The 22598-nt window shown below is 50.5% G+C and overlaps 1 protein-coding gene across 1 annotated transcript; it reads left to right on the forward strand.

Annotated features, from left to right (window-relative positions):
- The first annotated feature begins 626 nt into the window (after positions 1 to 626).
- LOC125623810 (C-C motif chemokine 5-like) lies at positions 627 to 3553 on the forward strand. The gene is made up of 3 exons (XM_048823721.2): positions 627 to 714; positions 1950 to 2067; positions 3428 to 3553. The coding sequence occupies exons 1-3, from the start codon at positions 642 to 644 to the stop codon at positions 3537 to 3539; spliced, it is 303 nt and encodes a 100-aa protein (XP_048679678.1). The 5' UTR covers positions 627 to 641; the 3' UTR covers positions 3540 to 3553.
- The last annotated feature ends 19045 nt before the right edge of the window (positions 3554 to 22598 follow it).

The raw sequence follows: 22598 nt of genomic DNA on the forward strand, positions 1-22598 counted from the left end.
TCTGCCACAGTAATCCTTGGCAAGTCACTTAATCTACCCCTGCCCCAGTGTACTATGGGGCTGAGACTTCCCTGCCTCCCAGGGGGCTGAAGATGAAATTGGTTCGTGACCGTGAGGTGCTCAGGTTTCTATGGCCGTACGTAGACAGCTGCCCTGCAATATATCTTCACGCCCCTGCCATCTAAACAAAATGGGCTGGATTATGCATCATTTCTAAGACATGCTGGCCGGTGTCACAGGCCTTCAGCAAACACACGGGCAGGGAATCGAGTCTCATCCTGTGTGGTTTGCAAATGACTAAATTTAAACCTAGAACCCTCTGCCTGCCCCTCTCTGTCCTCCCCCGTGAGCATGCGTAGGGCTGGCTCCTTATCTGTAAATCAGCAAGAGACTTTCCAGTGACACTGCTGTTCTGTCTCCCCTGGCCACAGGAGCGTGGGATGGAAAAGGGGAGACAGGTATTAATAGATGATAATGAACGAATAGAATAAGTATTCATCTCAAGCTATTCCCCACCTCCGTGGACATTCCAGCACCATCATGGGAATCCCTGCTGAGGGCTTTAAAATACAGAGGTCGGCCACCCCAACCTGCCAGATCTGCCTGCTGCTGGAGCCGGAGTTGAGACACCCCACCTGGAAATGAAGGTCACCTCCTTAGCCCTCGTAACACTGCTCTTTGCCGCTCTCTGGATGGAAGCCCACTCATTCAGCTGTAAGTAGAGGGTCAGCCCTGTTCTTTCTCCTAGAGATCCCAGCCTAGATAAGGTGATCTGGAAGGAAAGCTACCCATAGTGCAGAGGAAGGGTGGTCTCACAGGTGAGGGACTGGGCTGAGCTTTGGTAGAACTGGGTCTAGCCCCACCTCTTCCATGGACTCTGTGTGACAGAGCCGAGTCACTGAGGCTGGGATGTCTTAGGAGTCTGAACAGCTCGTTCCCATTAAAAGGATGGAAAATAGGCTCTGAAATCCCCAGGGCAGTTCTGAAAGCCTCAGCCTTCGTCTCGCCATGGCTTCGTTCCCCATCTGGGACATGGAGCTAGCGATCCTCCTTTTGTCTTGTCTGTTTAGATGACAAGAGCAGAGCCCGTGGCTCTGTGCAGCGCCCAGCACAATGGGGCCCCCATCTCTTTCGGGGCCCTTAGGCACAACTGAATCTGAATCTAGAATCATAGAAGACTAGGGCGGGAAGGGACCTCAGGACGTCATCTAGTCCAACCCCCTGCTCAAAGCAGGACCAACCCCAACTAAATCATCCCAGCCAGGGCTTTGTCAAGCCAGGCCTTATAAACCTCTCAGGATGGAGATTCCACCACCTCCCTAGGGAACCCATTCCCGGGCTTCTCCACCCTCCTAGTGAAATAGTGTTTCCTAATATCCTGGGCAACATGAGAGGACTCCCTGTTTCTGAAACTAAGCTGGTTCTGTATTGAGAGAACTAATCACAGAGATCCTGCAACTGCCAGGAGCATTCAAGCCATGTGCACGCAGACTGGCTTCCTGCCGCTTTCTGCAAATGGTGCTTCTCCCTCCAAGTTCCATGCAGGTTGCTACAATCAACATAAATTAATTAACCCTTGCAAACCATCGCCCACACCTCCGGGCAGGGGTCTTAACATCCTTGTCCCCATGCTACCAGTGGGGAAAGTGAGACACAGAGAGGCAAACAGCTAAACAATGAGATCGAGAGTGACTCAGGGCAGAGCTGGGAATATTATAATTGCAATATTTTGGTGTCAGTGAAAGGCAGAAACCCTCCCATGCAAAACAGCAAAGAACCCGATCTGGGGGGTGTCAATGGGAGCATCAAATAATTCCCTCCTGACCCCCAGAGAAAGGTTTGGCCGCTTTCCAGCACAGTCACTATTACACATGATTAATCCTGTCTATCCAGTTCTTCATAATTATCCGGCATATGAGAACTCACTCATCTTCCTTTCTTCTTTCCAGTTGATAGGAAACTCAACACCTGCTGTTATGCAAACAATTTTGTCAGAAAACCGATCGCTCCAAAACTGATCCAGAGTGACAGACCCACAGACCGTAGATGCTCCCGCCAGGCCGTGATGTAAGTTTCACAGGGTGGCAGACGCACGGGCTTGGTGCTTTTCTTTGCTTTTTGTGTCTGTAACTCCATCTATTTCAGTAAACGCCCCAGAAAAGTCCTTTCCGAGAGCTGCTCATGTTGTGCCCCATTCAATTCCAGGTTTGCTAATCCGTCACCGGATGAGTCGCACGCAGAACGAGCTCTCGGATATACCCCCTTGCAGCAAGGGGTTAATCGTAGCTTCTATGCTAGGATTTCATTACTAAGGCTGGTCTACATGGAAAGTTCCACCCATTTCATTAAAGATCTGATTTAAAAACTAGTTTTGTTAAACAGATGCCAGTGGCCTTGCTTATTTTAGTTTCCATCAAAATCTGTTCCTAATCAACCCGCAACACGACCCTTTAGTGGGAGCATCCACAGATACTTGCACTGGTTTCCCTAAATCATGCCAACTGCTGCAACTTTCTATGCAGCCCAGCCCTAAATACACTGGGGTAAATCATCTGTTACTCCCTGAAGAGTTACTGGGGATCAAAACTGACTGACACTGTAAACATAAAGGAGCAAAGCGCACCATGAGATGAGCTATCCTTGCTCTTTATATTGTGTGTGTGAACTGCCAATTTTGTTGCACATTAGCAGATAGCAACGGGGTCTCATAGTCAGTGTGAACTGATGAGATTCCTCTAGAAAAGGACATTGGAAAGGAGCAATAGCTTAACTGAAAAGTTAGAGGAAGGGTAGGTGTCACTGTTAGCAAATGTCTCTGCCTGGCACAATCAGTTCAGATGCTGTAGTGAGAGACGCTCTCAAATAGCTCTGCGTTTGCCCCAGCTCTGGACGCCTGCCCATCAGGATCAGGGCGTCTTGGCTGAAGGTCAGCGGCACTGATCTTAGAACTGAAGTGCACTGAGTCGTGTGGGAGCTCAGAATTGGACTGGCAGGGGATACCTCAGCCTAGGACAGCAGTGCATTGACAAAGCCGGTGGGGGCTGTGCTGGAGTAGTTGGGAGTGCTGCAGGCCAAGATCATGGTGTATTGACCGGTCTGCGTGTGTGGGGGAGGGGGGCACAGATTGCAATAGCATAAGATGTTGCAGGTCCGGATTGAGGTGTGTTGTCAAAGCTGGGGGAGGTGCCCACAGCAGCAGCCTCACAGCACCGTGCCTGGGACCAGCAACTCTGTCAGCCTCCTGCGTTCAAGAGAACCGATTTCACTCCGGAACCAGATCGCTTCAGGGACAAGTGCCTTCGTTCCCAGCGCTCTCCCAGTCACTGCCCTGGCCCCTAGCCACGTGAGCCGTGATCAGAGTCTGTGTGCGTCTCTGCCCCATTTCTAAGGGAACCTGCCTCATGGCCCTTTCTCTTTCCTTTCACAGTGTGGTGTTGCGAAGGGGGAAGGAAGTCTGTGTCGATCCCAGTGCGGAATGGTTCAAGACGTACAAAGAAAACCAGAAAAACTCCTTAAAGAAACTTGGCCTGCGGGTCTGAGACAGCAGCAGCTGGACACGATCTCAGTTTAACACGCCATGTTATTTATATGCACTGATGTACCAGTGTAACGTTTTGCTAATTTATTTTTCTAGTCCTGTTAATTTATGTGAAAAAACCCTTCCATTCCCTCCACCCCTTTTCCTTTCCCCCCCCCCCCCCCGAGCATGTGATGGGGCAGCTGGCCAAAGCCACTGTCACGTTCTGCAGACACAATAAAATCCAGTGGTTTCTAACATGTCCCAGTGCTGTCACTGATGTGAGTAGGAAATGTCCTCCCATTTCTGAACAAGGATGGGCCTTGTCACCATGGTGTCACTGTGGAGAACCAAGGATGCTGTGGGATGCAATGGAGGGGGGAATCAGGGAGTGGACTGATCCTTGCTCACAGGACGGGCGTGGGGAAGAGGGGACAGGGCCACTCTGGGCTTCTGGGCTTGTTCTGCTCCATCCTTCCCCCTTCCCTCTTGTGCGAATGGTGCAGGCTGTCCCCTCTCCCCCCAGAAAAACCCCTTTGGCTCTTGAGAGGCAAGGGGGGCAAGGCAGAGCTCTGGCTGCTTCCTGCAGCAGCCCTGATTGGCTGCTGCTCCCAGGAGGCAGGGCAGTGGCCCAGGCAGGACTGGTGTGCTTGGTCCCCTGGCCAGATTGGCTGCAGCCCTAGTAGTAGCTTATTGGTGCCAGCACTGGGATGGCAGTGACCACAGGGCTGACTCCGATCTTGCTCCCACCAGGCACTGGGCAGCTCCCTTCCCCTGGGTGCCAGAGTGAGGGAGACCAGAGTCAGGCTGGTGTCCGAGCTCAGGGGTTCCTTTACTGATTTACCTGCTGTCCCCTGCCCTTGGTACCTGGCAGAGGATAAGGCATGCCAGGGGGTTAAATGCAGTAGCCCGAGATTCTCAGCCTGGGGGGCACCACACCAGAACAAATGCCAGGGCACTACCCCAGTCTACCCTTTCCGTATTGCTGTGGGGAGCAGGATCTCAGCTAGATGGGAAGGGGTTGCAGTGTGGAGAAGGTGGGGAACCCGCTGCACTAGCCTTTCTGTTCTGATAACCAAGGCCCAGATCCCCACTGGGGTTCAGAAAAGAAGCTGGGCCTCCCCCCAGCTTTGCTTGATCTGTTTGCTCTGAGTCCGCCTCAGTCTCTGCTCCAAGCTGTGGATCTAATGGATGGGAAGCTGATGGGCCCTCCGGCCTGGAGTTCCTGGGTTTCCCTGTTTGTGAAGGACTTAGGAGAAGGAAAGTTCTTGGATACAAATTCCCTGGTAGCTTGTCCCTGTCCCAGGCTGACAAGACACTGCCGGTAACAGACACGTGGTGGGGTGGGAGGCTGTCTGGACTGTTGGGTGCCACTAGAAGCTGCAAATGCGATTGCAGCTACTGGGGTCTTACTGTTTAAGCACCTGGTCCACCTCCCAGTGACGTTGATGGCTCTTTCCACTGACTCTAGTGGGAGCTGGACCTGCTCTCTATGGCTAAGAGTCCATAACTTTTGAAACTGCCTTTGGTTTTCTCATGTAGGAGGCCGGGGGGCTGAGGAGCAGACAACACCCCTCCCCCCCCCACCTCCAATGGCAATCACCTCAAACAGACCCCCTTAAACTTCCCACAGGCCTAGGAAAAGCCCATCCCCCATTGATATTTGCTCCCAACCTGCTTTCATTCCATCTCCAAAACCCTCCTGCACCCCTAGGATCAGCCCCTCGCCATCCCCCCACAGGCCCAATGCGCCCATGCACTCCCTCTTCTCCCTCCCCCCTTTCTGCTCCCCTTCCCCATGACAACACTGACAGTGCTGAGGGGCTAGGACATCACAGACTCCTTCCCTTTCCATGGCACCATTAATGCACAAATGGCCCCAGGGAACAAGCAGTTTGGTTTTGGTTTTTCCTAACAATATTTGGAGCATTTCTGCCTTTTCCCTTTGGCCTCCCCTGGTGCCGGGCAGCAGCTGAGGTACAAACCTGCATCTCCCTGTGATTCCTACATGGTTCCCTAAGGGTCTGACCTAGAGACACTCCCTTAACAGGGAGTAGACTCAGGAGCTGCCTCGGCCTCCAGGCAGCGAGAGGGGGCGCAGGCAGGATACATGCAGGCTGAATCTTGATTGCATGCTTTTATCTCTGCGTTTTGCTCTTGTTCTTCTTCTCATGACACAAACCTTCCCATGTGGTGGAAGACCCCTTCCACCAACACTTATGGCAGAAGACCCCTGGATAACGAACTCACGGAACTCCTCTGGGTTGGTGTAGGCCACAACATTGCACGGGTTCACCTGGTGGCAATGGGGATTAAGATCAAACTAACACATACGATTTGGTAATCTTTGATTATGTTCTTGTTATTAAGGAAAATGAAATTACACATGAAGTTAATTATTAATTAAAGAATAAGAAACTAATTATGTGATAACCTGCAGGATATTGTAATATTGAATGTCACCTTGTATTCTGTTAGCAATACAGGAAATGATGGCTACTCTGGAAAAAGTTTATTTGATGTAATTTACCCCCTTTGGACTAAAGAATTCTGAAGTAACACCTCACTGGGGTGAGGGACTAGGTGAGAAAGACAATGTGTCTGGGACTACAGACCTGCTAGAGACTTCAATTAATTCTATTGCAGATGGAATTTATTTTGAAAACCTTTAAGTCAATTTTCTGTTAAGAGAGAAACTACTGGAGGAAACAAGTTGTGTAATCTTTTACCCAGCTAGCCTGTAACAGCCACTGACTTCTCCACTTCTCTTGTTTGCAAAGCAGAGCTGCGACATCCGCTGTCACCTGTCCACGTTTCTTATTAAGAATGGTGATGGATGCATGAAGGGGAGTTTAAAAACATCTACCATGAGTTATGTTCATGGTCAGCAGGCCCCTTTTCCTTTTGAGGTGGCCAGATGTTAGCACATGGCTGCTTAACCCTCAGGTCAGGCTGTGGAAACTTTCTCAGAACTGGCCTCGCCTTTCTTTTCGGTATCTGTGACGTCCACAGAGCCACCCTGCACGTGGGTTGCAACAATGAATATTTTAAGAAAACTTCAGGGTTAAGCAGGACTCTTCCCAACTGACATTGGCCCAAAGGCTGCCTCCCTTCAACAGGGTTGGGCCGTGTTGGCCTTATCCCGAGCGTACTTTACACCTGATTTGCCCAGAGGCGGCACTATAAGGTGGGGTAAGCTCGAATCATCGCCATAAACGTTAAAGTACAGGCAGAAGTCCTTTGCCTTTCACACCAACACGCCATCTAAGAGAGACTGACATTCCAGGGCCCCGAGACTGATTCCCTCTGGGGAAGGAAGTCATGCCTATTAACTTGGAGATGCCCTGGCCTTTCTATTAAGGGTGTGACAGTGTGGTTGAATGTGTGCGTGTGTGTATGAGCACCTGTAATACCCACACAGAGAGGGTGCCATACAGAACAGTGCCCTAAATCTAAATCGCTCCAAAACTCTGCCCTGTGAAATCGTGTGTTGTGTTTTCTTCGTTCTGTGAAATGACTCAACAAAACTAAGCTGCCTGCTGTACAATTTTTCAGCGAGAGCTGTTGAACGTCTATTTATTAAAGTCTCAGTAAGGCCCGTAGCTGTGTTGGGGGCTGGGAGGGGAAGAGTAGTGCATAACATCTGTGATATCGTCATTGTCGGGTAAGGCGGGACTTCCAGTGACATTGAGAAGGGTGGGACTTCCTGTGACAGGTAGGTGGGACTTCCTGTCATATCATCCTCATCTGTCAATCTCCTTAACAGGCAGTAGGGTGTCCTTACGACCCAAGCCCACTGGAGCTATTGGGCAGAACAATCCCACTGAAATTCCAACAGGGTGAGGGAAATTAGTATGAGCTGAAAACCACAGCATCTAAATTCTGCCTGGACTCAGTAAGTCTGAGCTGCATTGAATTGTCTTCCGCTCCATGCTTCCCCGAGGCACAAGAGCGTGGGGCAGGGCTGAGTTCAGTGGAGTAAAACCCTGCCACTTTTCCCAACAGTGAGCAGGTGCAGGATTCTGCCTGGGGCGAGTTGCTTTGCTGAATCTAGCTAGCAGAGTACCCCTCTGCCCACAGCTCAGTCGCCACACACTGGCTGACTCAACTGTAAGGGGGCACAAGGGCAAACCCCCTTACGGAGAATACAGTGCCCAGTCACTCCATGCAATCAGCACTCAGTGCACTGCAAAGGGCCTCGCCTGGGGGTGGCCAACTCCAAGCCAGGGGGTAGAAGCTAGCTTTGAGTTTCTAAGGCGCTGTGCACTGAGTGGGAGAGGAGTGAAGGGGGAGGATAAGGAGGATTCCTGAGAGATGCCAGCTGGGAGTGATAAATCAATGTGCTATTTCTATGCTTCCCCCCACCCCCAGCAGTGTTGTGGGGAAGGGGCTGGGATCTCCCTGATCTCACAGACCACCTGAGTTTTACCCCCTCTGATAGGGAGGCTGGGATGGGAAATGCAGAGGCTTTGCAGAGAGTCCGACGTGGAGGCTCTGGACATTTGTCCCAGTGCTGAGTTTGGTGCACAGAATAGAAAATGCCCCCTGTGCAGCACGGCCAACTTTGAGCCTCCAAACACCCGGGGCCGGATCCCCCAGAATAGTGAGACAAGCTTAGAAATCAACAGATTAAACACTTAACACGTGCCTTTGCTGTTCTTCTCCCTCCCAGCCTCCCAGGAGGTCTGGGCAGGGGGCAAGCTCCCGAGCAGGGCCAGTGCTGGCTGAGTTCTCAGTGCGGAAGGTATCCATGTCCCAGCCAGTGCAATGTGAAGTCATGCTGAGCTCAGGGGTCCCTTGGCTCAGCCTAGCCAGGGGTCACCAAAGGAGGAGGAGGAGGAAGGGGCCCCCAGACACTGGTGGATGGGGAAGCCAGGACCGGTGCCTGCTGGTGAGCCATGAAAGGCAATGCCCCTCTGGGTGTCCGGGGACCCTACCCAATTTCCCGGTCTCCCCGAGGCAATGTGAAGTTCCATGCCCCTCCCCAGGGTCAGCCTGGCTGGGGGATGGAGGCTGGGAACACTGCCAAGTGACCAGCCATCTGGTCTCCCTGTCATTTGGGAGCACCAGAGCCTGCAAGTGTTTGAGAGTTTCCCAAGGCCGCAGAATGGCGGAAAGTCCCAACAATATTTTCCCTGAGGGCTCTGAAGGATCATGACTAGGGGGGCGTGCGCTGGCTCAGGGGGCCCCCGGAGGCAGGGAATGGACGGCTGGGCTCTCCGGCTGAGCTCACCCACACTCTCAGAGGCCTCTCCCCGTGCAGGGCCACCCCCCGGCAGCAGGGCTGGAGAAGGGAGCAGGCCAGGAAGCCCTCTCAACCACCACCTGTTACAGCCCCAAACGTGGAAAGACCTGGGAATAGTCGGGCAGGCTTGACTATCAACACTTCTACTTGTTCCCCATATAATTAGAGAGAGAGAGAGAGAGAGCGCACCTATGTTGTGGAAACTGTGAGGCCCATTGAAAGTCCCAGCCCAGGGAGGTCTGGATTATTCACACCAGGGAAACCTAGGGCATGACTCTAGCAAACCTGCAATTCCTCGCTCTCCAGATTCTTACATTGGCCCTGCACTGCCCATGTGACACGTCATTCCCTGGATATCCTCAGCATGAGTAATCCAGAGCTCCCTGGCCATTATGTCAGGGAAGCAACAAAGCCAGGGGTGTCTCTGTGCCGAGATTGGCACCAGGTCAGGCAGGAAAGGGATGATGACAATGCAGCATCCAGCTCCTCAGAGGCCTTTCATCCCCAACCCACCGACAGCATCTCACGGCAGGACAAATCTCTTCCACCGAGCTCTGGCAGAGGGAAGCTGGGCTTGTTAGCTGATGATGGACCCAGACATTCCAGCCTTTCTGGCCCTGCCCCAGAGCCCCCCTAAAGTCCCGAGCAGATGTTCTTTCCTGTTCTCTGCCAGAGCAGCCCCTGCCCACAGCAGGAAAGCTAGGTCCTCCTCTGCTCATAGCTGGGAAGGGAGAACTCACCCCTCATCAGTCTGTGGCTGGGGGAGAAAGGAACAAAATTATATTCCAGCTCCCACCCAATGTAATGGGGGAGGGGAATTGTCTGCATGGACATGCCATGGTGACTTGGTCCATCCTTGGTCTCCATAGTGACACCACAGTGATATGGTCCATCCTCGAGTCTGCATAGTTACACCACAGTGATACGGCCCACTCTTGGGTCTCCATAGTGACACCATGGTGACAAGGCCCATCCTTGCTCAGGAAATGGGGGGACATTTCCTACTCACATCAGTTGCAGCACTGGGACATGTTAGATAACACCGGACTTTATTGTGTCTGCAGAGAGAATGACAGTGGTGTTGGCAGAGAGTCGCTTCCACATCACACAGTCACTGGGGGACAAAGGACACAGGAGGGATAGAGGGAATGGGAGGGGTTCTCCTTAATTAAACAGGCCAGAAAGATAGCTTCTCAGAACCATAAAATCTTTACCACAGGCTCCAAGCAACAGGGTTGACCAAATTTCAGGTCAGGATGTCTCCCAAAGACAAATGGCTGTTTCTTTTACCTTCTTAGGTGAAAAAGAAAGAGACAGATAGGGAGAGATACCTTGTGGTGTTTTTGCCCCTCACTTTTATAGCCCAGTCCTCTTTGAAATGTATTTTTCTGAGGGTTACCCCTAGATAAAGTTCGTCCCTGCTGTGAGGATGGAGACAAAGAATCTGATGGTGAAAGAGGTTCCATGCTGTTGTTTGTTAAAATGCAGATCTGTTTGTTCCTGTCCCACTTCCTTGCCAAAGAACAGCCACTGGATAGGTAATTGACCATCAACTTTCAGGACGCCTGGCTAGAGGCATCAGTTTGTCTTTTGTCTTTGAGAAACTGGTTTATCCACACTAATCTGGTAAACCCATTTCAGACCTAATTCCATTTTATGCTTATAACTTTACATATAATGTTGCTACCCATATTTCATCATGGCATTATTGACCAGTGAGTTATCAGTAGGGCTGTCAAGTGATTAAAAAAAATTAATTGTGATTAATCACGCAATTAAAAAAATTAATGGTGATTAATCGCACTGTTAAACAATAATAGAATACTATTTATATAAATATTTTGGATGTTTTCCACATTTTCAAAAATATTCATTTCAATTACAACACAGAATACAAAATGTACAGCGCTCACTTTATTTTTTATTACAAATATTTGGACTGTAAAAATAAAAGAAATATATTTTCAATTCACTTCATACAAGTACTGTAGTGCAATCTCTTGAAAGTTGAACTTACAAATGTAGAATTATGTATAAAAAATAACTGCATTCAAAAATAAAACAATATAAAACTTTAGAGCCTACAAGTCCACTCAGTCCTACTTCTTGTTCAGCCAATCACTCAGACAAACAAGTTTGTTTATATTTGCAGGAGATAATGCTGCCTGGTTCTTGTTTACAATGTAACCTGAAAGTGAGAACAGGCATTCACATGGCACTGTTGTAGCCGGTGTTGCAAGATATTTATGTGCCAGAAGCATTAAAGATTCATATGTCCTGTCATGCTTCAACCATCATTCCAGAAGAAATGCGTCCATGCTGAAGATGGGTTCTGTTCGATAATGATCCAAAGCAGAGCAGACCAACGCATGTTCATTTTCATCATCTGAGTCAGATGCCACCAGCAGAAGGTTGATTTTCTTTTTTGGTGATTCAGGTTCTGTAGTTTCCGCATTGGAGTGTTGCTCTTTTAAGACCTCTGAAAGCATGTTCCACACCACATGCTGATCAGATTTTGGAAGGCACTTCAGATTCATAAACCTTGGGTCAAGTGCTGTAGCTAACTTTAGAAATTTCACATTTGTACATTCTTTGCGTTTTGTCAAATCTGCAGTGAAAGTGTTCTTCCAAAGCATGTCCTTTGGAATGGTGGCCAAAGCATGAAGGGGCATACGAATGTTTAGCATATCTGGCACGTAAATACTTTGCAATGCTGGCTACAAAAGTGGCATGCAAACATCTGTTCTTACTTTCAGATGACATTGTAAATAAGAAGCAGACAGCATTATCTCATGTAAATGTAAAGAACTTGTTTCTCTTAGCGATTGGCTGAACAAGAAGTAGGACTGAGTGGACTTGTAGGCTCTAAAGTTTTACATTGTTTTGTTTTTTAGTGCAGTTAGGTAACAAAAAAATCTACATTTGTAAGTTTTGCTTTCACAATAGAAAGATCGCACTACAGTACTTGTATGAGGTGAATTGAAAAATACTATTTCTTTTGTTTATCATTTTTACAGTGCAAATATTTGTAATAAAAATAATATAAAGTGAGTACTTTACCCTTTGTATCCTGTGTTGTAATTGAAATCAATATATTTGAAAATGTAGTAAAACATCCAAAATATTTAATAACTTTCAATTGGTTTCTATTGTTTAACTGTGCGATTAAAACTGCGATTAAGCGCGATTAATTTTTTCAATCGCCATTAATAGTTTTGAGTTAATTGCGTGAGTTAACTGCGATTAATTGACAGCCCTAGTTATTAGTTTTCAAATGATACCTCATGAGCCATGTTTTGTACAAAGATTACCACAATCATGGGTCAGGTCTGAATACAAGGGTGCATTTGGTCACAAAGAGCCTCCCATGGGAAGCCCCGTATCCAATGCAGAGTGCAAAATGCAACCTCCTGCCAATTGCGCCTTATTTTAGGGGATTCTCTACAATTTCTTCATTTTTCAGCCCAGGACCCCACCCCATAATCTGGGAACCTATAACCACGCTGGGTGCCTTTGTTAGGCAAATCCATTGCAAGCACAGAGGTTTAAACAAACAAACTTTACGGAGGGGGTGGGGGGCAGAGAAAAGGGAAAGGCCAGGCTGACCTGAGTCAAAGAGTTACACTTTAACACCTTGCACCCCCAGTTACATCACAGTGCACAAGTCACAGTCCCAGACAATTGGACCCTGAAGGGCTGGTGCAGTTTTCCGCCTCCCACTCTCAGTGCAGGGCTCCCCCAACTTCCTCACTCACAGTCCGTGGTTCCAAGGGTCCAGGAAAATCAGGGGGCCGGTTTCGTAGACAGCTGGGGCTCAACCTCCTGCCCTGCTATAATGATGGCAGCGGCTCGGACAGGGAGGCCTATGCAGAGTCGCTGAGCTGATGTAGACGGTCGCTGTGAATTCCTCTGCTCCCACTGGAGCGCACCCCACTGCTCTCACTGCCACGCCGTCTGCTGGGGGCCGCGGCCTGTGGCTGAATCCAGCTGTACTTTGCGCTGTCTGCTGGGGGCCGCGGCTGGGCCCAGGTGAGCTGAACTGCTGCTGAGCTATGGCCTCCATCCTGCTGGCTAGTCAACTGGCTGCTCTGGGGAGCTCTGCCTGCACACGGCCGGGATGGCGCTTGGCTCAGCTTTTTCAGATAACAGAGGATCAGTGGCCTTGAGCACCCATCACAGTCCCTGTCAACCCCACCGCCCCGAGAGGTGTTCCCAGCACAAGTCAGGAATGGGCAGCCTCTCTCCCCTTCCCTATACTTCTCGCCCTCTTATTTTATCCCTTCCTTTCCCTTTCCCTCTTCTCCCATCTCTTCCACTCCGCTCTCCTTGTCTAAGTGCCTGTGTGCAACACAGTTACGGGTGCTCCCGAAACCCCTCAGATCCCCTCCCTTCGGCCAGGGACTCGAGGGATCTATTTAGCTCACCGAAGAGAGGGTTAAGCGGCCACTTGATCGTGGTCTGTAAGTACCTACACAGGAAGAAGGTACCTGATCCTACCGGGGGGAACTTTTTAGTCTAGCAGACCAAGGCGGAATGAGATCCAATGGCTGAAGAAAGCTAATGTAGGGCCAATATTTAAGAAGAGTTAACAGGCTGACCCAGGTAATTATAGGCCTGTCAGTCTGACATCGATCCCAGGCAAGATAACGGAGCAGCTGATATGGGACTCAATTACTAAAGAATTAAAGCAGGGCAATATAATTAATACCAATCAACATGGGTTTATGGGAAATAGAGCCTGTCAAACTACCTTGATATCTTTTATTTTTATGAGATGACAAGTTTGGTTGCTAAAGGTAATAGTGTTGATGTAACATACTTAGACTTGGTACCATGTGAAATTTTGATTAAAACCACTGGCTCACTGATAGGTCTCAAAATGAAATTGTAAATGGGGGATTGTACAGGTGTGTTTCTAGTGGAGTTCCACAGAAATCGGTGTTTGGCCCTGTGATATGTAACATTCTTTATTAATAAGCTGGAAGAAAACATGAAATCATCATGAATAACGTCTGCAGAGGACACAAAAATTGAGGGGGAAGTCCGAGAGGACAGGTCACTGATTCGAGCGATCTGGATCATTTGGTAAACTGGGCACAAGCAAACAGTATGAGTTTTAATACGGTTAAAGGTAAATGTGTCTATCTAGGAACAATGAATGTCGGCCAGACTTACAGGATGGGGTACTCTATCCTGGGAAGCAGGGACTCTGAAATAGACAGGGGAGGGGGATGAATAATCAGCTGAACATTAGCTCCCAAGGAGACATTTCAACTTCCAGCCATTTACCTTTCTCTGATAGACTGAAGAACCCATTAGTAAATATTTATTCCTCGTGTAGGTACTTACAGGCTGGGATTAAGTCACTCCTTGAGTCTCTCATGATACGGCATGTTTTCGAGTCCTTTAATCATTCTTGTAGCTCTCATAGAATCATAGAATATAAGGGTTGGAAGGGACCCCAGAAGGTCATCTAGTCCAACCCCCTGCTTGAAGCAGGACCAAATCCCAGTTAAATCATCCCAGCCAGGGCTTTGTCAAGAGTTCTCATTTGAACTCTCTGCAATTTATCAACATCCTTCTTGAATTGTTGACACCAGAACTGGAAACAGGATTCCAATGGCAGTTGCACCAGTGCCAAATAAAGAGATAAAATAACCTCTCTGATCCTATTCAAGATTCCACTCTTTATACACCCAAGGATTGTATTCGCCCTTTGGCCACAGTTAGAATAATTAACCATAGGAACAGTTTACCAAGAATTGTGTTGGATACCCCATCCCTGACCATTTTTAAATAAAGATGGGCGTTTTTTTTCTAAAAGATCTGCTCTAGAAATTATCTGGGGGCAGTTCTCTGGCCTGGGTTATGCAGATGGGTCAGACTAGATGATAGAATGGTCTCTCCTGGCCTGAAAATCTATGAACAGGACCCACATCTTTGATGGGGCCTCAAATGATAAAATAGAGAGATCGCACTTGCCCTTTTCCCCTTCATACCATTGTTCTCTTTTCCTCAGTGTAAAAACCTTCACCCAGCCAGGTATCGGGGTTTCACGTCCGTGGTAGAAACTACAAGAGTGAAACTCGAGTGGGTTGCTCATGTCACTGGAGCTAGGAGACGTCAGGGCAGCTGCTAGATGCATGCAGTGCAGGAGGTGCCTGTGGGGTAGCCATGAGAGTGCTGCAGAACCCAGATCGCTAGAGATGGAGGCAAACGCCCCACGTTTGTGCTTCCACCACTGCCACTCCCTGCCTGAAAGTCCTCGAGCTTCCCTGGTCAAACAGCATGCTGGGCGTTCTCTGGGGATGGCTGCCAATCAGTGTCCAGCCTGAGACACGTGGGGCATCATGGGAGTCATATGACTGCAGTGCATCAAGGGAGATGTAGTCCAGCCAGGGAGCTGAGCCCATAGGGAAGAATGAGGCACTCAAATTACGACGCCTATGAGGTATGGTGGCAACTGGAGCAGATGCAGTTTTGTGTCGACCTGCCCCAAAGTGACACGTTTCAACATTTCCTGATAGGAGTGCTTTGGGGCTTTTTGTTCCATGAATAATTTCGATATTTTGATTTTCGTCCTGATCTGGAACAGGAACAAAGGTCGAATATTGGGATTGCCCATGGGACAGAAATTCAGATTTCTCTCAGCTCTAGTCCTTACCCCAAGAATTCCATTACAATGTATTCTGCCCTGTTTAAGGCCATGTTCCGGGCCACATAGAGAGCTGGCCTAGGCCTTGTTTTTCACCACAACACTTGTGGCTGATCTGCACTGGCTAGACAGACTATACTGCAGCACCTTGCTAACAGGAACTGCCCTTAAAGCCAGTTCCCCTCACATGGTTTAATTTCTGGTGTGATGGGCCGAGGCATGCCTGGCCTCCTTGGTCTGGGGCCAGCAGGGAGAAGAAGCACAAAGGTCTCGATAGTTCTGCATGGTGCAGAAATGGGGTGGGAGAAGGGGGAGACGGGGGTAGGTGAAGAACCCCCAGATCAAGACATGACAGCCAGAGAGCAGCCCTGGGCTCCTGTGTGCATCTCCCGGGGGCGTGGGGTAGGAGGGCCACACAGGCAGGATGTGGTATGTTTCTGATCGCTCAAACTAACCGCAAGAGAGGATCCGAGAGCAGAATCGCTCCTTTGATCTTGGAAACCCACAAACAGAAAAGACACCGCAGTGAGACTCCCCCATCCCCATCCCCTCGGGTGCGAGGGGGGGAAGAGAAGGAGCTGGCTGATTCACTCTCTCTACCGCAGGTGACCTTAGGCAAGTCACATAGGACATGACAACTCTGCAAACCAATATGCACAGCTGGCCCCTGCCAGCTGACGTGGGCTCGTGGGGCTTGGGTTTAATTGCGGGGTCCTAGCCCCACATGTCTACACTGCAGTTAAACAGCCCCTTAGCCTGAGCCCCGTGAGCCCAAGTCAGCCGGCAGGGGCCAGTCACAGGTGTCTAACTGCAGAGTAGACATACCCTCAGCTGCTCTGTGCCTCAGTTTCCCATCTGTAAAGTGGAGATAATGGCACGGCCATGCTTCAGGAAGGGGGAAATTCATTAATGACAGAGAATCGCTGTGGTGATGGGGCCCATAGACGGAGATAAGAGGTTGCGCGGATAGTCTATACGGTTACAGGAACGGGGGCTGCTGCTCCATCTGGAGCTCAGCATCCCAGCACATACGGCCAGTCCCTACTGCTGCTCAGAGACCCTGCAGTACACACCACAGCGAGGCCAGCGAAGGATGGGGAGTACTGTTACATATGTGCACACAAGGCTGGAAATGAGCACAGCCCTCTGCCAGACACAGCCCCTGCCCCAGAGCGCTCAGATTATAAAGTCCCCGGCCAGTTCCCAGGGACGTCAGTGGGCGTCTTGCCACTGACTCGACTGGGGTTAGAGCGGGCTCTCCCAGAGCATCAGGCCTAGCAGCGTCATGTTTCCTCATTCCTAGGAGGGCAGGTTTGTCGGATCAGCACAGATCTGCTCTACGGCTAGTCTGGCATCCCAGCTCCTGCTATACACAACACCCCACTGGCTCATGCTGCCTTCTCCGAGAGCACCGCAGGCCAGTGGTCTCACCAGCCCACTATTATCCCTCCTCAGACTCCAGAGACAGCTGCAGGCCCCAGGGGAGATCGGGGCCCCATTGTGCCAGGTGCTGCACATAGAATCATAGAATATCAGGGTGGGAAGGGACCTCAGGAGGTCATCTAGTCCAACCCCCTGCTCAAAGCAGGACCAATCCCCAACTAAATCATCCCAGCCAGGGCTTTATCAAGCCTGACACATGGGGAGAGGCAGCCCCTGCTCTGGAGAGCTTCACTCTAAGTGGTCAGACAAGGAGTAAGGGAAAAGGATGTGTTGTTAATGCTGTTTCACAGCAGGGACCTGAGGCCCAGAGAGACTAAGGGACTGGCCCAAGGTCACACAGGGAGGCACTGGCAGAGTAGGGAATTCACCCACATCGCAGGGCTCCCTCTCCAGCTCCTGCTGTACCGGAATAGACAAAGGGCCCAGATAGGCCCATAACCCCCTGGTATAGACCTCGCTGATACTAGCCCAGATGCAGAAGAGATTGATCCTGCTTGTCTTGCATCCACTGATCCAGAAACACACAGGGGCCGACAGCCCCAGGAGTGTTACTCGGGCTATTGTGTTTTCATTCAGTTCAACACACAGGGGGGTGGGCTAAGAGATGCAGCACAGAGCTCACAGCCCAGGGGATGGGGAGGTGGGGAGGGGGGCTTTAAGCCACCTTTGCACCCTCCCCAGCCTCAGCTGCTTCACAGGCTGGAGTGGCCCTTGATGTAACAGCCAGCCCTGGGAGCCTGGCTAAGTTACAGCAGCCTCCTGGCGTGCCCTATGGGTCACAGCACTGCTCAGAATCTGACCCATGACATGCCCGTCCCACCCCAACCCCTCCCCCAGCATACCCCCTACAGGCGTGCAACGAGTGTTGGCTGCCCCTGTGCCTTTGTAGGAGGAATCGGCTCCGGCTGGATGTGGGGCTTTTAGAGCCCCCTTCACACCGCTCCAGCTCTCTCATGCAATGGGAAGCGGCTACGTGGCGGGGGGGAGAATCTCCCCCTTAATCCTTTTTTGAGAACTATCAGGCCCTTTGCCTCAATAATTGCCTGCAGCAGTGAGTTCCACAGGTTTGTTCTATGTTGTATACCAAAGTGCTTCCTCTTGTCTGGTTTAAATAAGTTGCCTTTTAATGTCCTTGGGGCCCCTCTTGTTCTCATAGTGTGGGAAAGGGGAAATTGGCCACCACTGCACCTACCCTGCAGCAGTTTGTACCCAGCCATCCCCTGACGCTTCTCCTTTCCAGACAAAACAGTCCTAGATCTTAACTCTCTTCTGTCAGGGGAGTTCCCCACCCTTACTGGAGCCATGATTCATTTCCCTCCCTCTTCTCTGACCCACTGACATCCTGGCAGCAGATGCACTTGTGCGGGAGTCTCCCTTCCAACTGCTGCTGTGACTCAGAACTCCTTTGCTTGTGACTGTGGTCAGAGCGGGTGGCGAGATCAGGGCGGCCAGCCCCCAGCGTTCCAAACTCAGGAGCCAGCCCCCCAGCATCATGAGATTACCCTATAAACACTGAGATCTTTTTAATTTATAAATGTTGATGTGAGGGTGTGTAGAGATGCCACCCTGAGCAGTAGGGGGTCAATGAAAGCCTGTCCCCCTATCAGCCCCACCCCATTACGCCTGTGCAAGGTGTCAAGTCTGTAGGGAAGGTTTAAAATAAGGAAAGCCCAGTTCTGCTTCATATGGGGCCACTGGGCAGAGTTACCTTACCAGTCCACCTATGATGGAGGCATGAGAACCCCTGAGCCAAGGACTGGAAGGCCCACAAAGCCTGAAGCAGGGCCAGAGCTCCAGCGTGGTCCTGCCAGACTACGGGTGTGTTGGACTCAGTTACCCTGCATGGGGCAGGAGTAAAAGTGACCTGGCCAAAGAGCTGAGACACAGGAAGAGACAGATCACTGCAGGACAAGAGTGGCTGTTGGCCGAGGGCCCCAAGGGAGAAAAGATCGCTATGCCACTCCCAGCCAAGAACGGGTGCACCACTGGTGAGGAGGCTCTTCCACAGTTGGGTTCTTTTTCTTTGCCTGCTGATTTCTGGGCATTTTTGGACACAATCAGCTCATGTTCTCGAGGCTGGAAACTTTTTCAGGGAAAGCCGAGGGTCTCAGGCAGTCACTTCATTCTAGCCGCTGGGGCTTTAATAACTGGACCAAAAATCACAAGACACACAATGAAGTGGCGACAACTGGCAACACTGAGTCATCTCCCAGCACAGCGTCATCTCATCACACAAAACTGCGTCATCGCCCAACACTGCATCATCTCATCACCCAACACTGCGTCATCTCATCGCCCAACACTGCGTCATCTCATCGCCCAACACTGCGTCGGCATCCAACACTGCATCATTTCATCACCCAACACTGCGTCATCTCAACACTGAGTCATCTCCCAACACTGCGTCATTGCCCAACACTGCGTCATTTCATCACCCAACACTGCGTCATCTCCCAACACTGCGTTATCTCATCACCCAACATTGCATCATCGCCCAACACTGCATCAGCATCCAACACTGTGTCATTTCATCGCCCAACACTGCGTAATCTCATCGTCCAACATTGCATCATCGCCCAACACTGCATCAGCATCCAACACTGTGTCATTTCATCGCCCAACACTGCGTAATCTCATCGTCCAACATTGCATCATCGCCCAACACTGCGTCATCTCATCGCCCAACACTGCGTCATCTCATCGCCCAACACTGCGTCATCTCATCGCCCAACACTGCGTCATCGCCCAACACTGCATCATTTCATTGCCCAATACTGTGTCATCTCATAACACAACATTGCATCATCGCCCAACACTGCATCGGCATCCAACACTGCATCATTTCATCACCCAACACTGCGTCATCTCCCAACGCTGCGTCATCGCATCGCCCAACGCTGCGTCATAGAATCATAGAATATCAGGGTTGGAAGGGACCCCAGAAGGTCATCTAGTCCAACCCCCTGCTCGAAGCAGGACCAATTCCCAGTTAAATCATCCCAGCCAGGGCTTTGTCAAGCCTGACCTTAAAAACCTCTAAGGAAGGAGATTCTACCACCTCCCTAGGTAATGCATTCCAGTGTTTCACCACCCTCTTAGTGAAAAAGTTTTTCCTAATATCCAATATCCAATCCAGATGAGGGACGTCTCAGATCCCCGTGCTGAGATGAGAGCGTCACGTATGTAAATCACGAAAATACACTCAAATCCCACAGGAAGCTCCCCCGCGGCGACCGTCACTGCCAGAGCTCACTGAGCGCTTTCCACTGCCACCCGGGGCAGCTGCAGCCGGGCTGGCTCTGCTCCGTGGACTGTTTGTACAATGCCTGACGGGGGCCAGGCACCCAAGCCTCCCAGAGTGAAGTGCGGACAAACCCCACCCCAAAGATGACATCACAGAATGAAACCCTGGGAGCAAGACACACAAGCATGGGTGGCGTGCGAACCTCCCCTTCAGGGATGCTAGACCCCCAGTCCCACCCCTTCCGCCTGAGGCCCCACTCCAACCTGCCTCTTCTACCCCACCTCACCCACCAGAGCACTGAGACCCCACTCCCCACCAGTGCGACCAGAGAAGCCCTGGCCGAAGCACTCCAGCTGCCCCTGTCCACCAGCTGGCCCTGGCCACCCTGCACCAGCTGCCCCAAACCCCAACCTCCAGGCCACTGATCCGAGCTGAGCCCCCACCAGGTTATACCCGCCACCCATGCACAGAAATCTACCAGACAGACACACATGGCATCTGCTTTGTCAGGATGAGGACACTGCTCAGAGGCATCTAGAAATCTGGCAGGACACATCAGCTGATGGGTTTAAAAGACACCTTTGATTTTCACAACAGATGCAGGAATTGGCAAGGAGCAGAACCCTCCACCTGCCACGCGCAAGCTGGAACCGTTCCGCTGCAAATGCGCCTGGTGTACGCCAACACCTGAAGATATTCACTCAGTTCAGAGAGAACTAGGATTTTTATTGATCTGTCAAAATTACTCCCAAGCCTCTGAGATGTATGTGAGCCCCTGAGACGACTGCGGGACAAAGCTGCAGGCTGGACATGGGTGCTTCAGCATGATTCAGCCTGCAACGTATCAAGGAGCCGGTGACCAACTATCCTGCCCTGAAATACTAGGATGTGAATGGAGAGACAGCCTGACAGCGGAATGGGGCCTGGGGTCTCGCTTCTGCAACAGGGAGAGATGGTAGCTTTCACACCAAGGTCGCTGTTGCCAACAAAACAAGGAAATGCCCAGTGGAAAAGGAATGTCTTGCAATATGTAAGGGGGTGTCAAGGTTCCTCCCCCACTCTGAACTCTAGGGTACAGATGTGGGGACCTGCATGAAAAACCTCCTAAGCTTATCTTTACCAGCTTAGGTCAAAACTTCCCCAAGGTACAAAATATTCCACCCGTTGTCCTTGGACTGGCCGCTACCACCACCAAACTAATACTGGTTACTGGGGAAGAGCTGTTTGGATGCGTCTTTCCCCCCAAAATACTTCCCAAAACCCTGCACCCCACTTCCTGGACAAGGTTTGGTAAAAAGCCTCACCAATTTGCCTAGGTGACTACAGACCCAGACCCTTGGATCTTAAAAACAATGAACAATCCTCCCAACACTTGCACCCTCCCTTTCCTGGGAAATGTTGGATAAAAAGCCTCACCAATTTGCATAGGTGACCACAGACCCAAACCCTTGGATCTGAGAACAATGAAAAAGCATTCAGTTTTCTTACAAGAAGACTTTTAATAAAAATAGAAGTAAATAGAAATAAAGAAATCCCCCCTGTAAAATCAGGATGGTAGATATCTTACAGGGTAATTAGATTCAAAAACATAGAGAACCCCTCTAGGCAAAACCTTAAGTTACAAAAAAGATACACAGACAGAAATAGTTATTCTATTCAGCACAATTCTTTTCTCAGCCATTTAAAGAAATCATAATCTAACACATACCTAGCTAGATTACTTACTAAAAGTTCTAAGACTCCATCCCTGGTCTATCCCTGGCAGAAACCAGCATACAGACAGCCACAGACCCTTTGTTTCTCTCCCTCCTCCCAGCTTTTGAAAGTATCTTGTCTCCTCATTGGTCATTTTGGTCAGGTGCCAGCGAGGTTACCTTTAGCTTCTTAACCCTTTACAGGTGAGAGGAGCTTTCCCCTGGCCAGGAGGGATTTCAAAGGGGTTTACCCTTCCCTTTATATTTATGACAGGGGGGGCTGTTGCCCCCTTACTAACATTCAGGGGGGGTGTTTTAGTTGCTAGCTCCCAGTACTAAAAGAGGAAGGGTCTATGGGAAACCAGGACCCTGAGACTGACAGCCCCCAGGAACAATGGGGAGAGGCCACTGCTCCAGGTCAGCCTGAATGACAGGGCGGGCAGGCTAATCAGGGGGTCAGGAGGCCAGGGAGGTCCCGTCCTCCGTGTGAGCTGGATTTGCCTAGGTCAGACAGAGTGGGGCCGAGCTAAGGAGAAAGCAGGGGCCCGAGCTGAGCTGGGGAGCAGAGCTGGGCCAGATCCAGAGGGACCAGAAAAGCAGCCCAGAGAGAGCAGACCCTGTCCTGGGAGCAGAGCTGCAGCGACCAGAGCCAGAGGCACAGCCCAGGGAGAGCAGACTTGCCCTGGGAGCAGAGCTGCAGCGACCAGAGCCAGAGGCACAGCCCAGGGAGAGCAGACTTGCCCTGGGAGCAGAGCTGCAGCGACCAGAGCCAGAGGCACAGCCCAGGGAGAGCAGACTTG

The sequence above is a fragment of the Caretta caretta genome, chromosome 17 (genome assembly GCF_965140235.1).
Source record: "Caretta caretta isolate rCarCar2 chromosome 17, rCarCar1.hap1, whole genome shotgun sequence".
Taxonomy (NCBI): Eukaryota; Metazoa; Chordata; order Testudines; family Cheloniidae; genus Caretta; species Caretta caretta.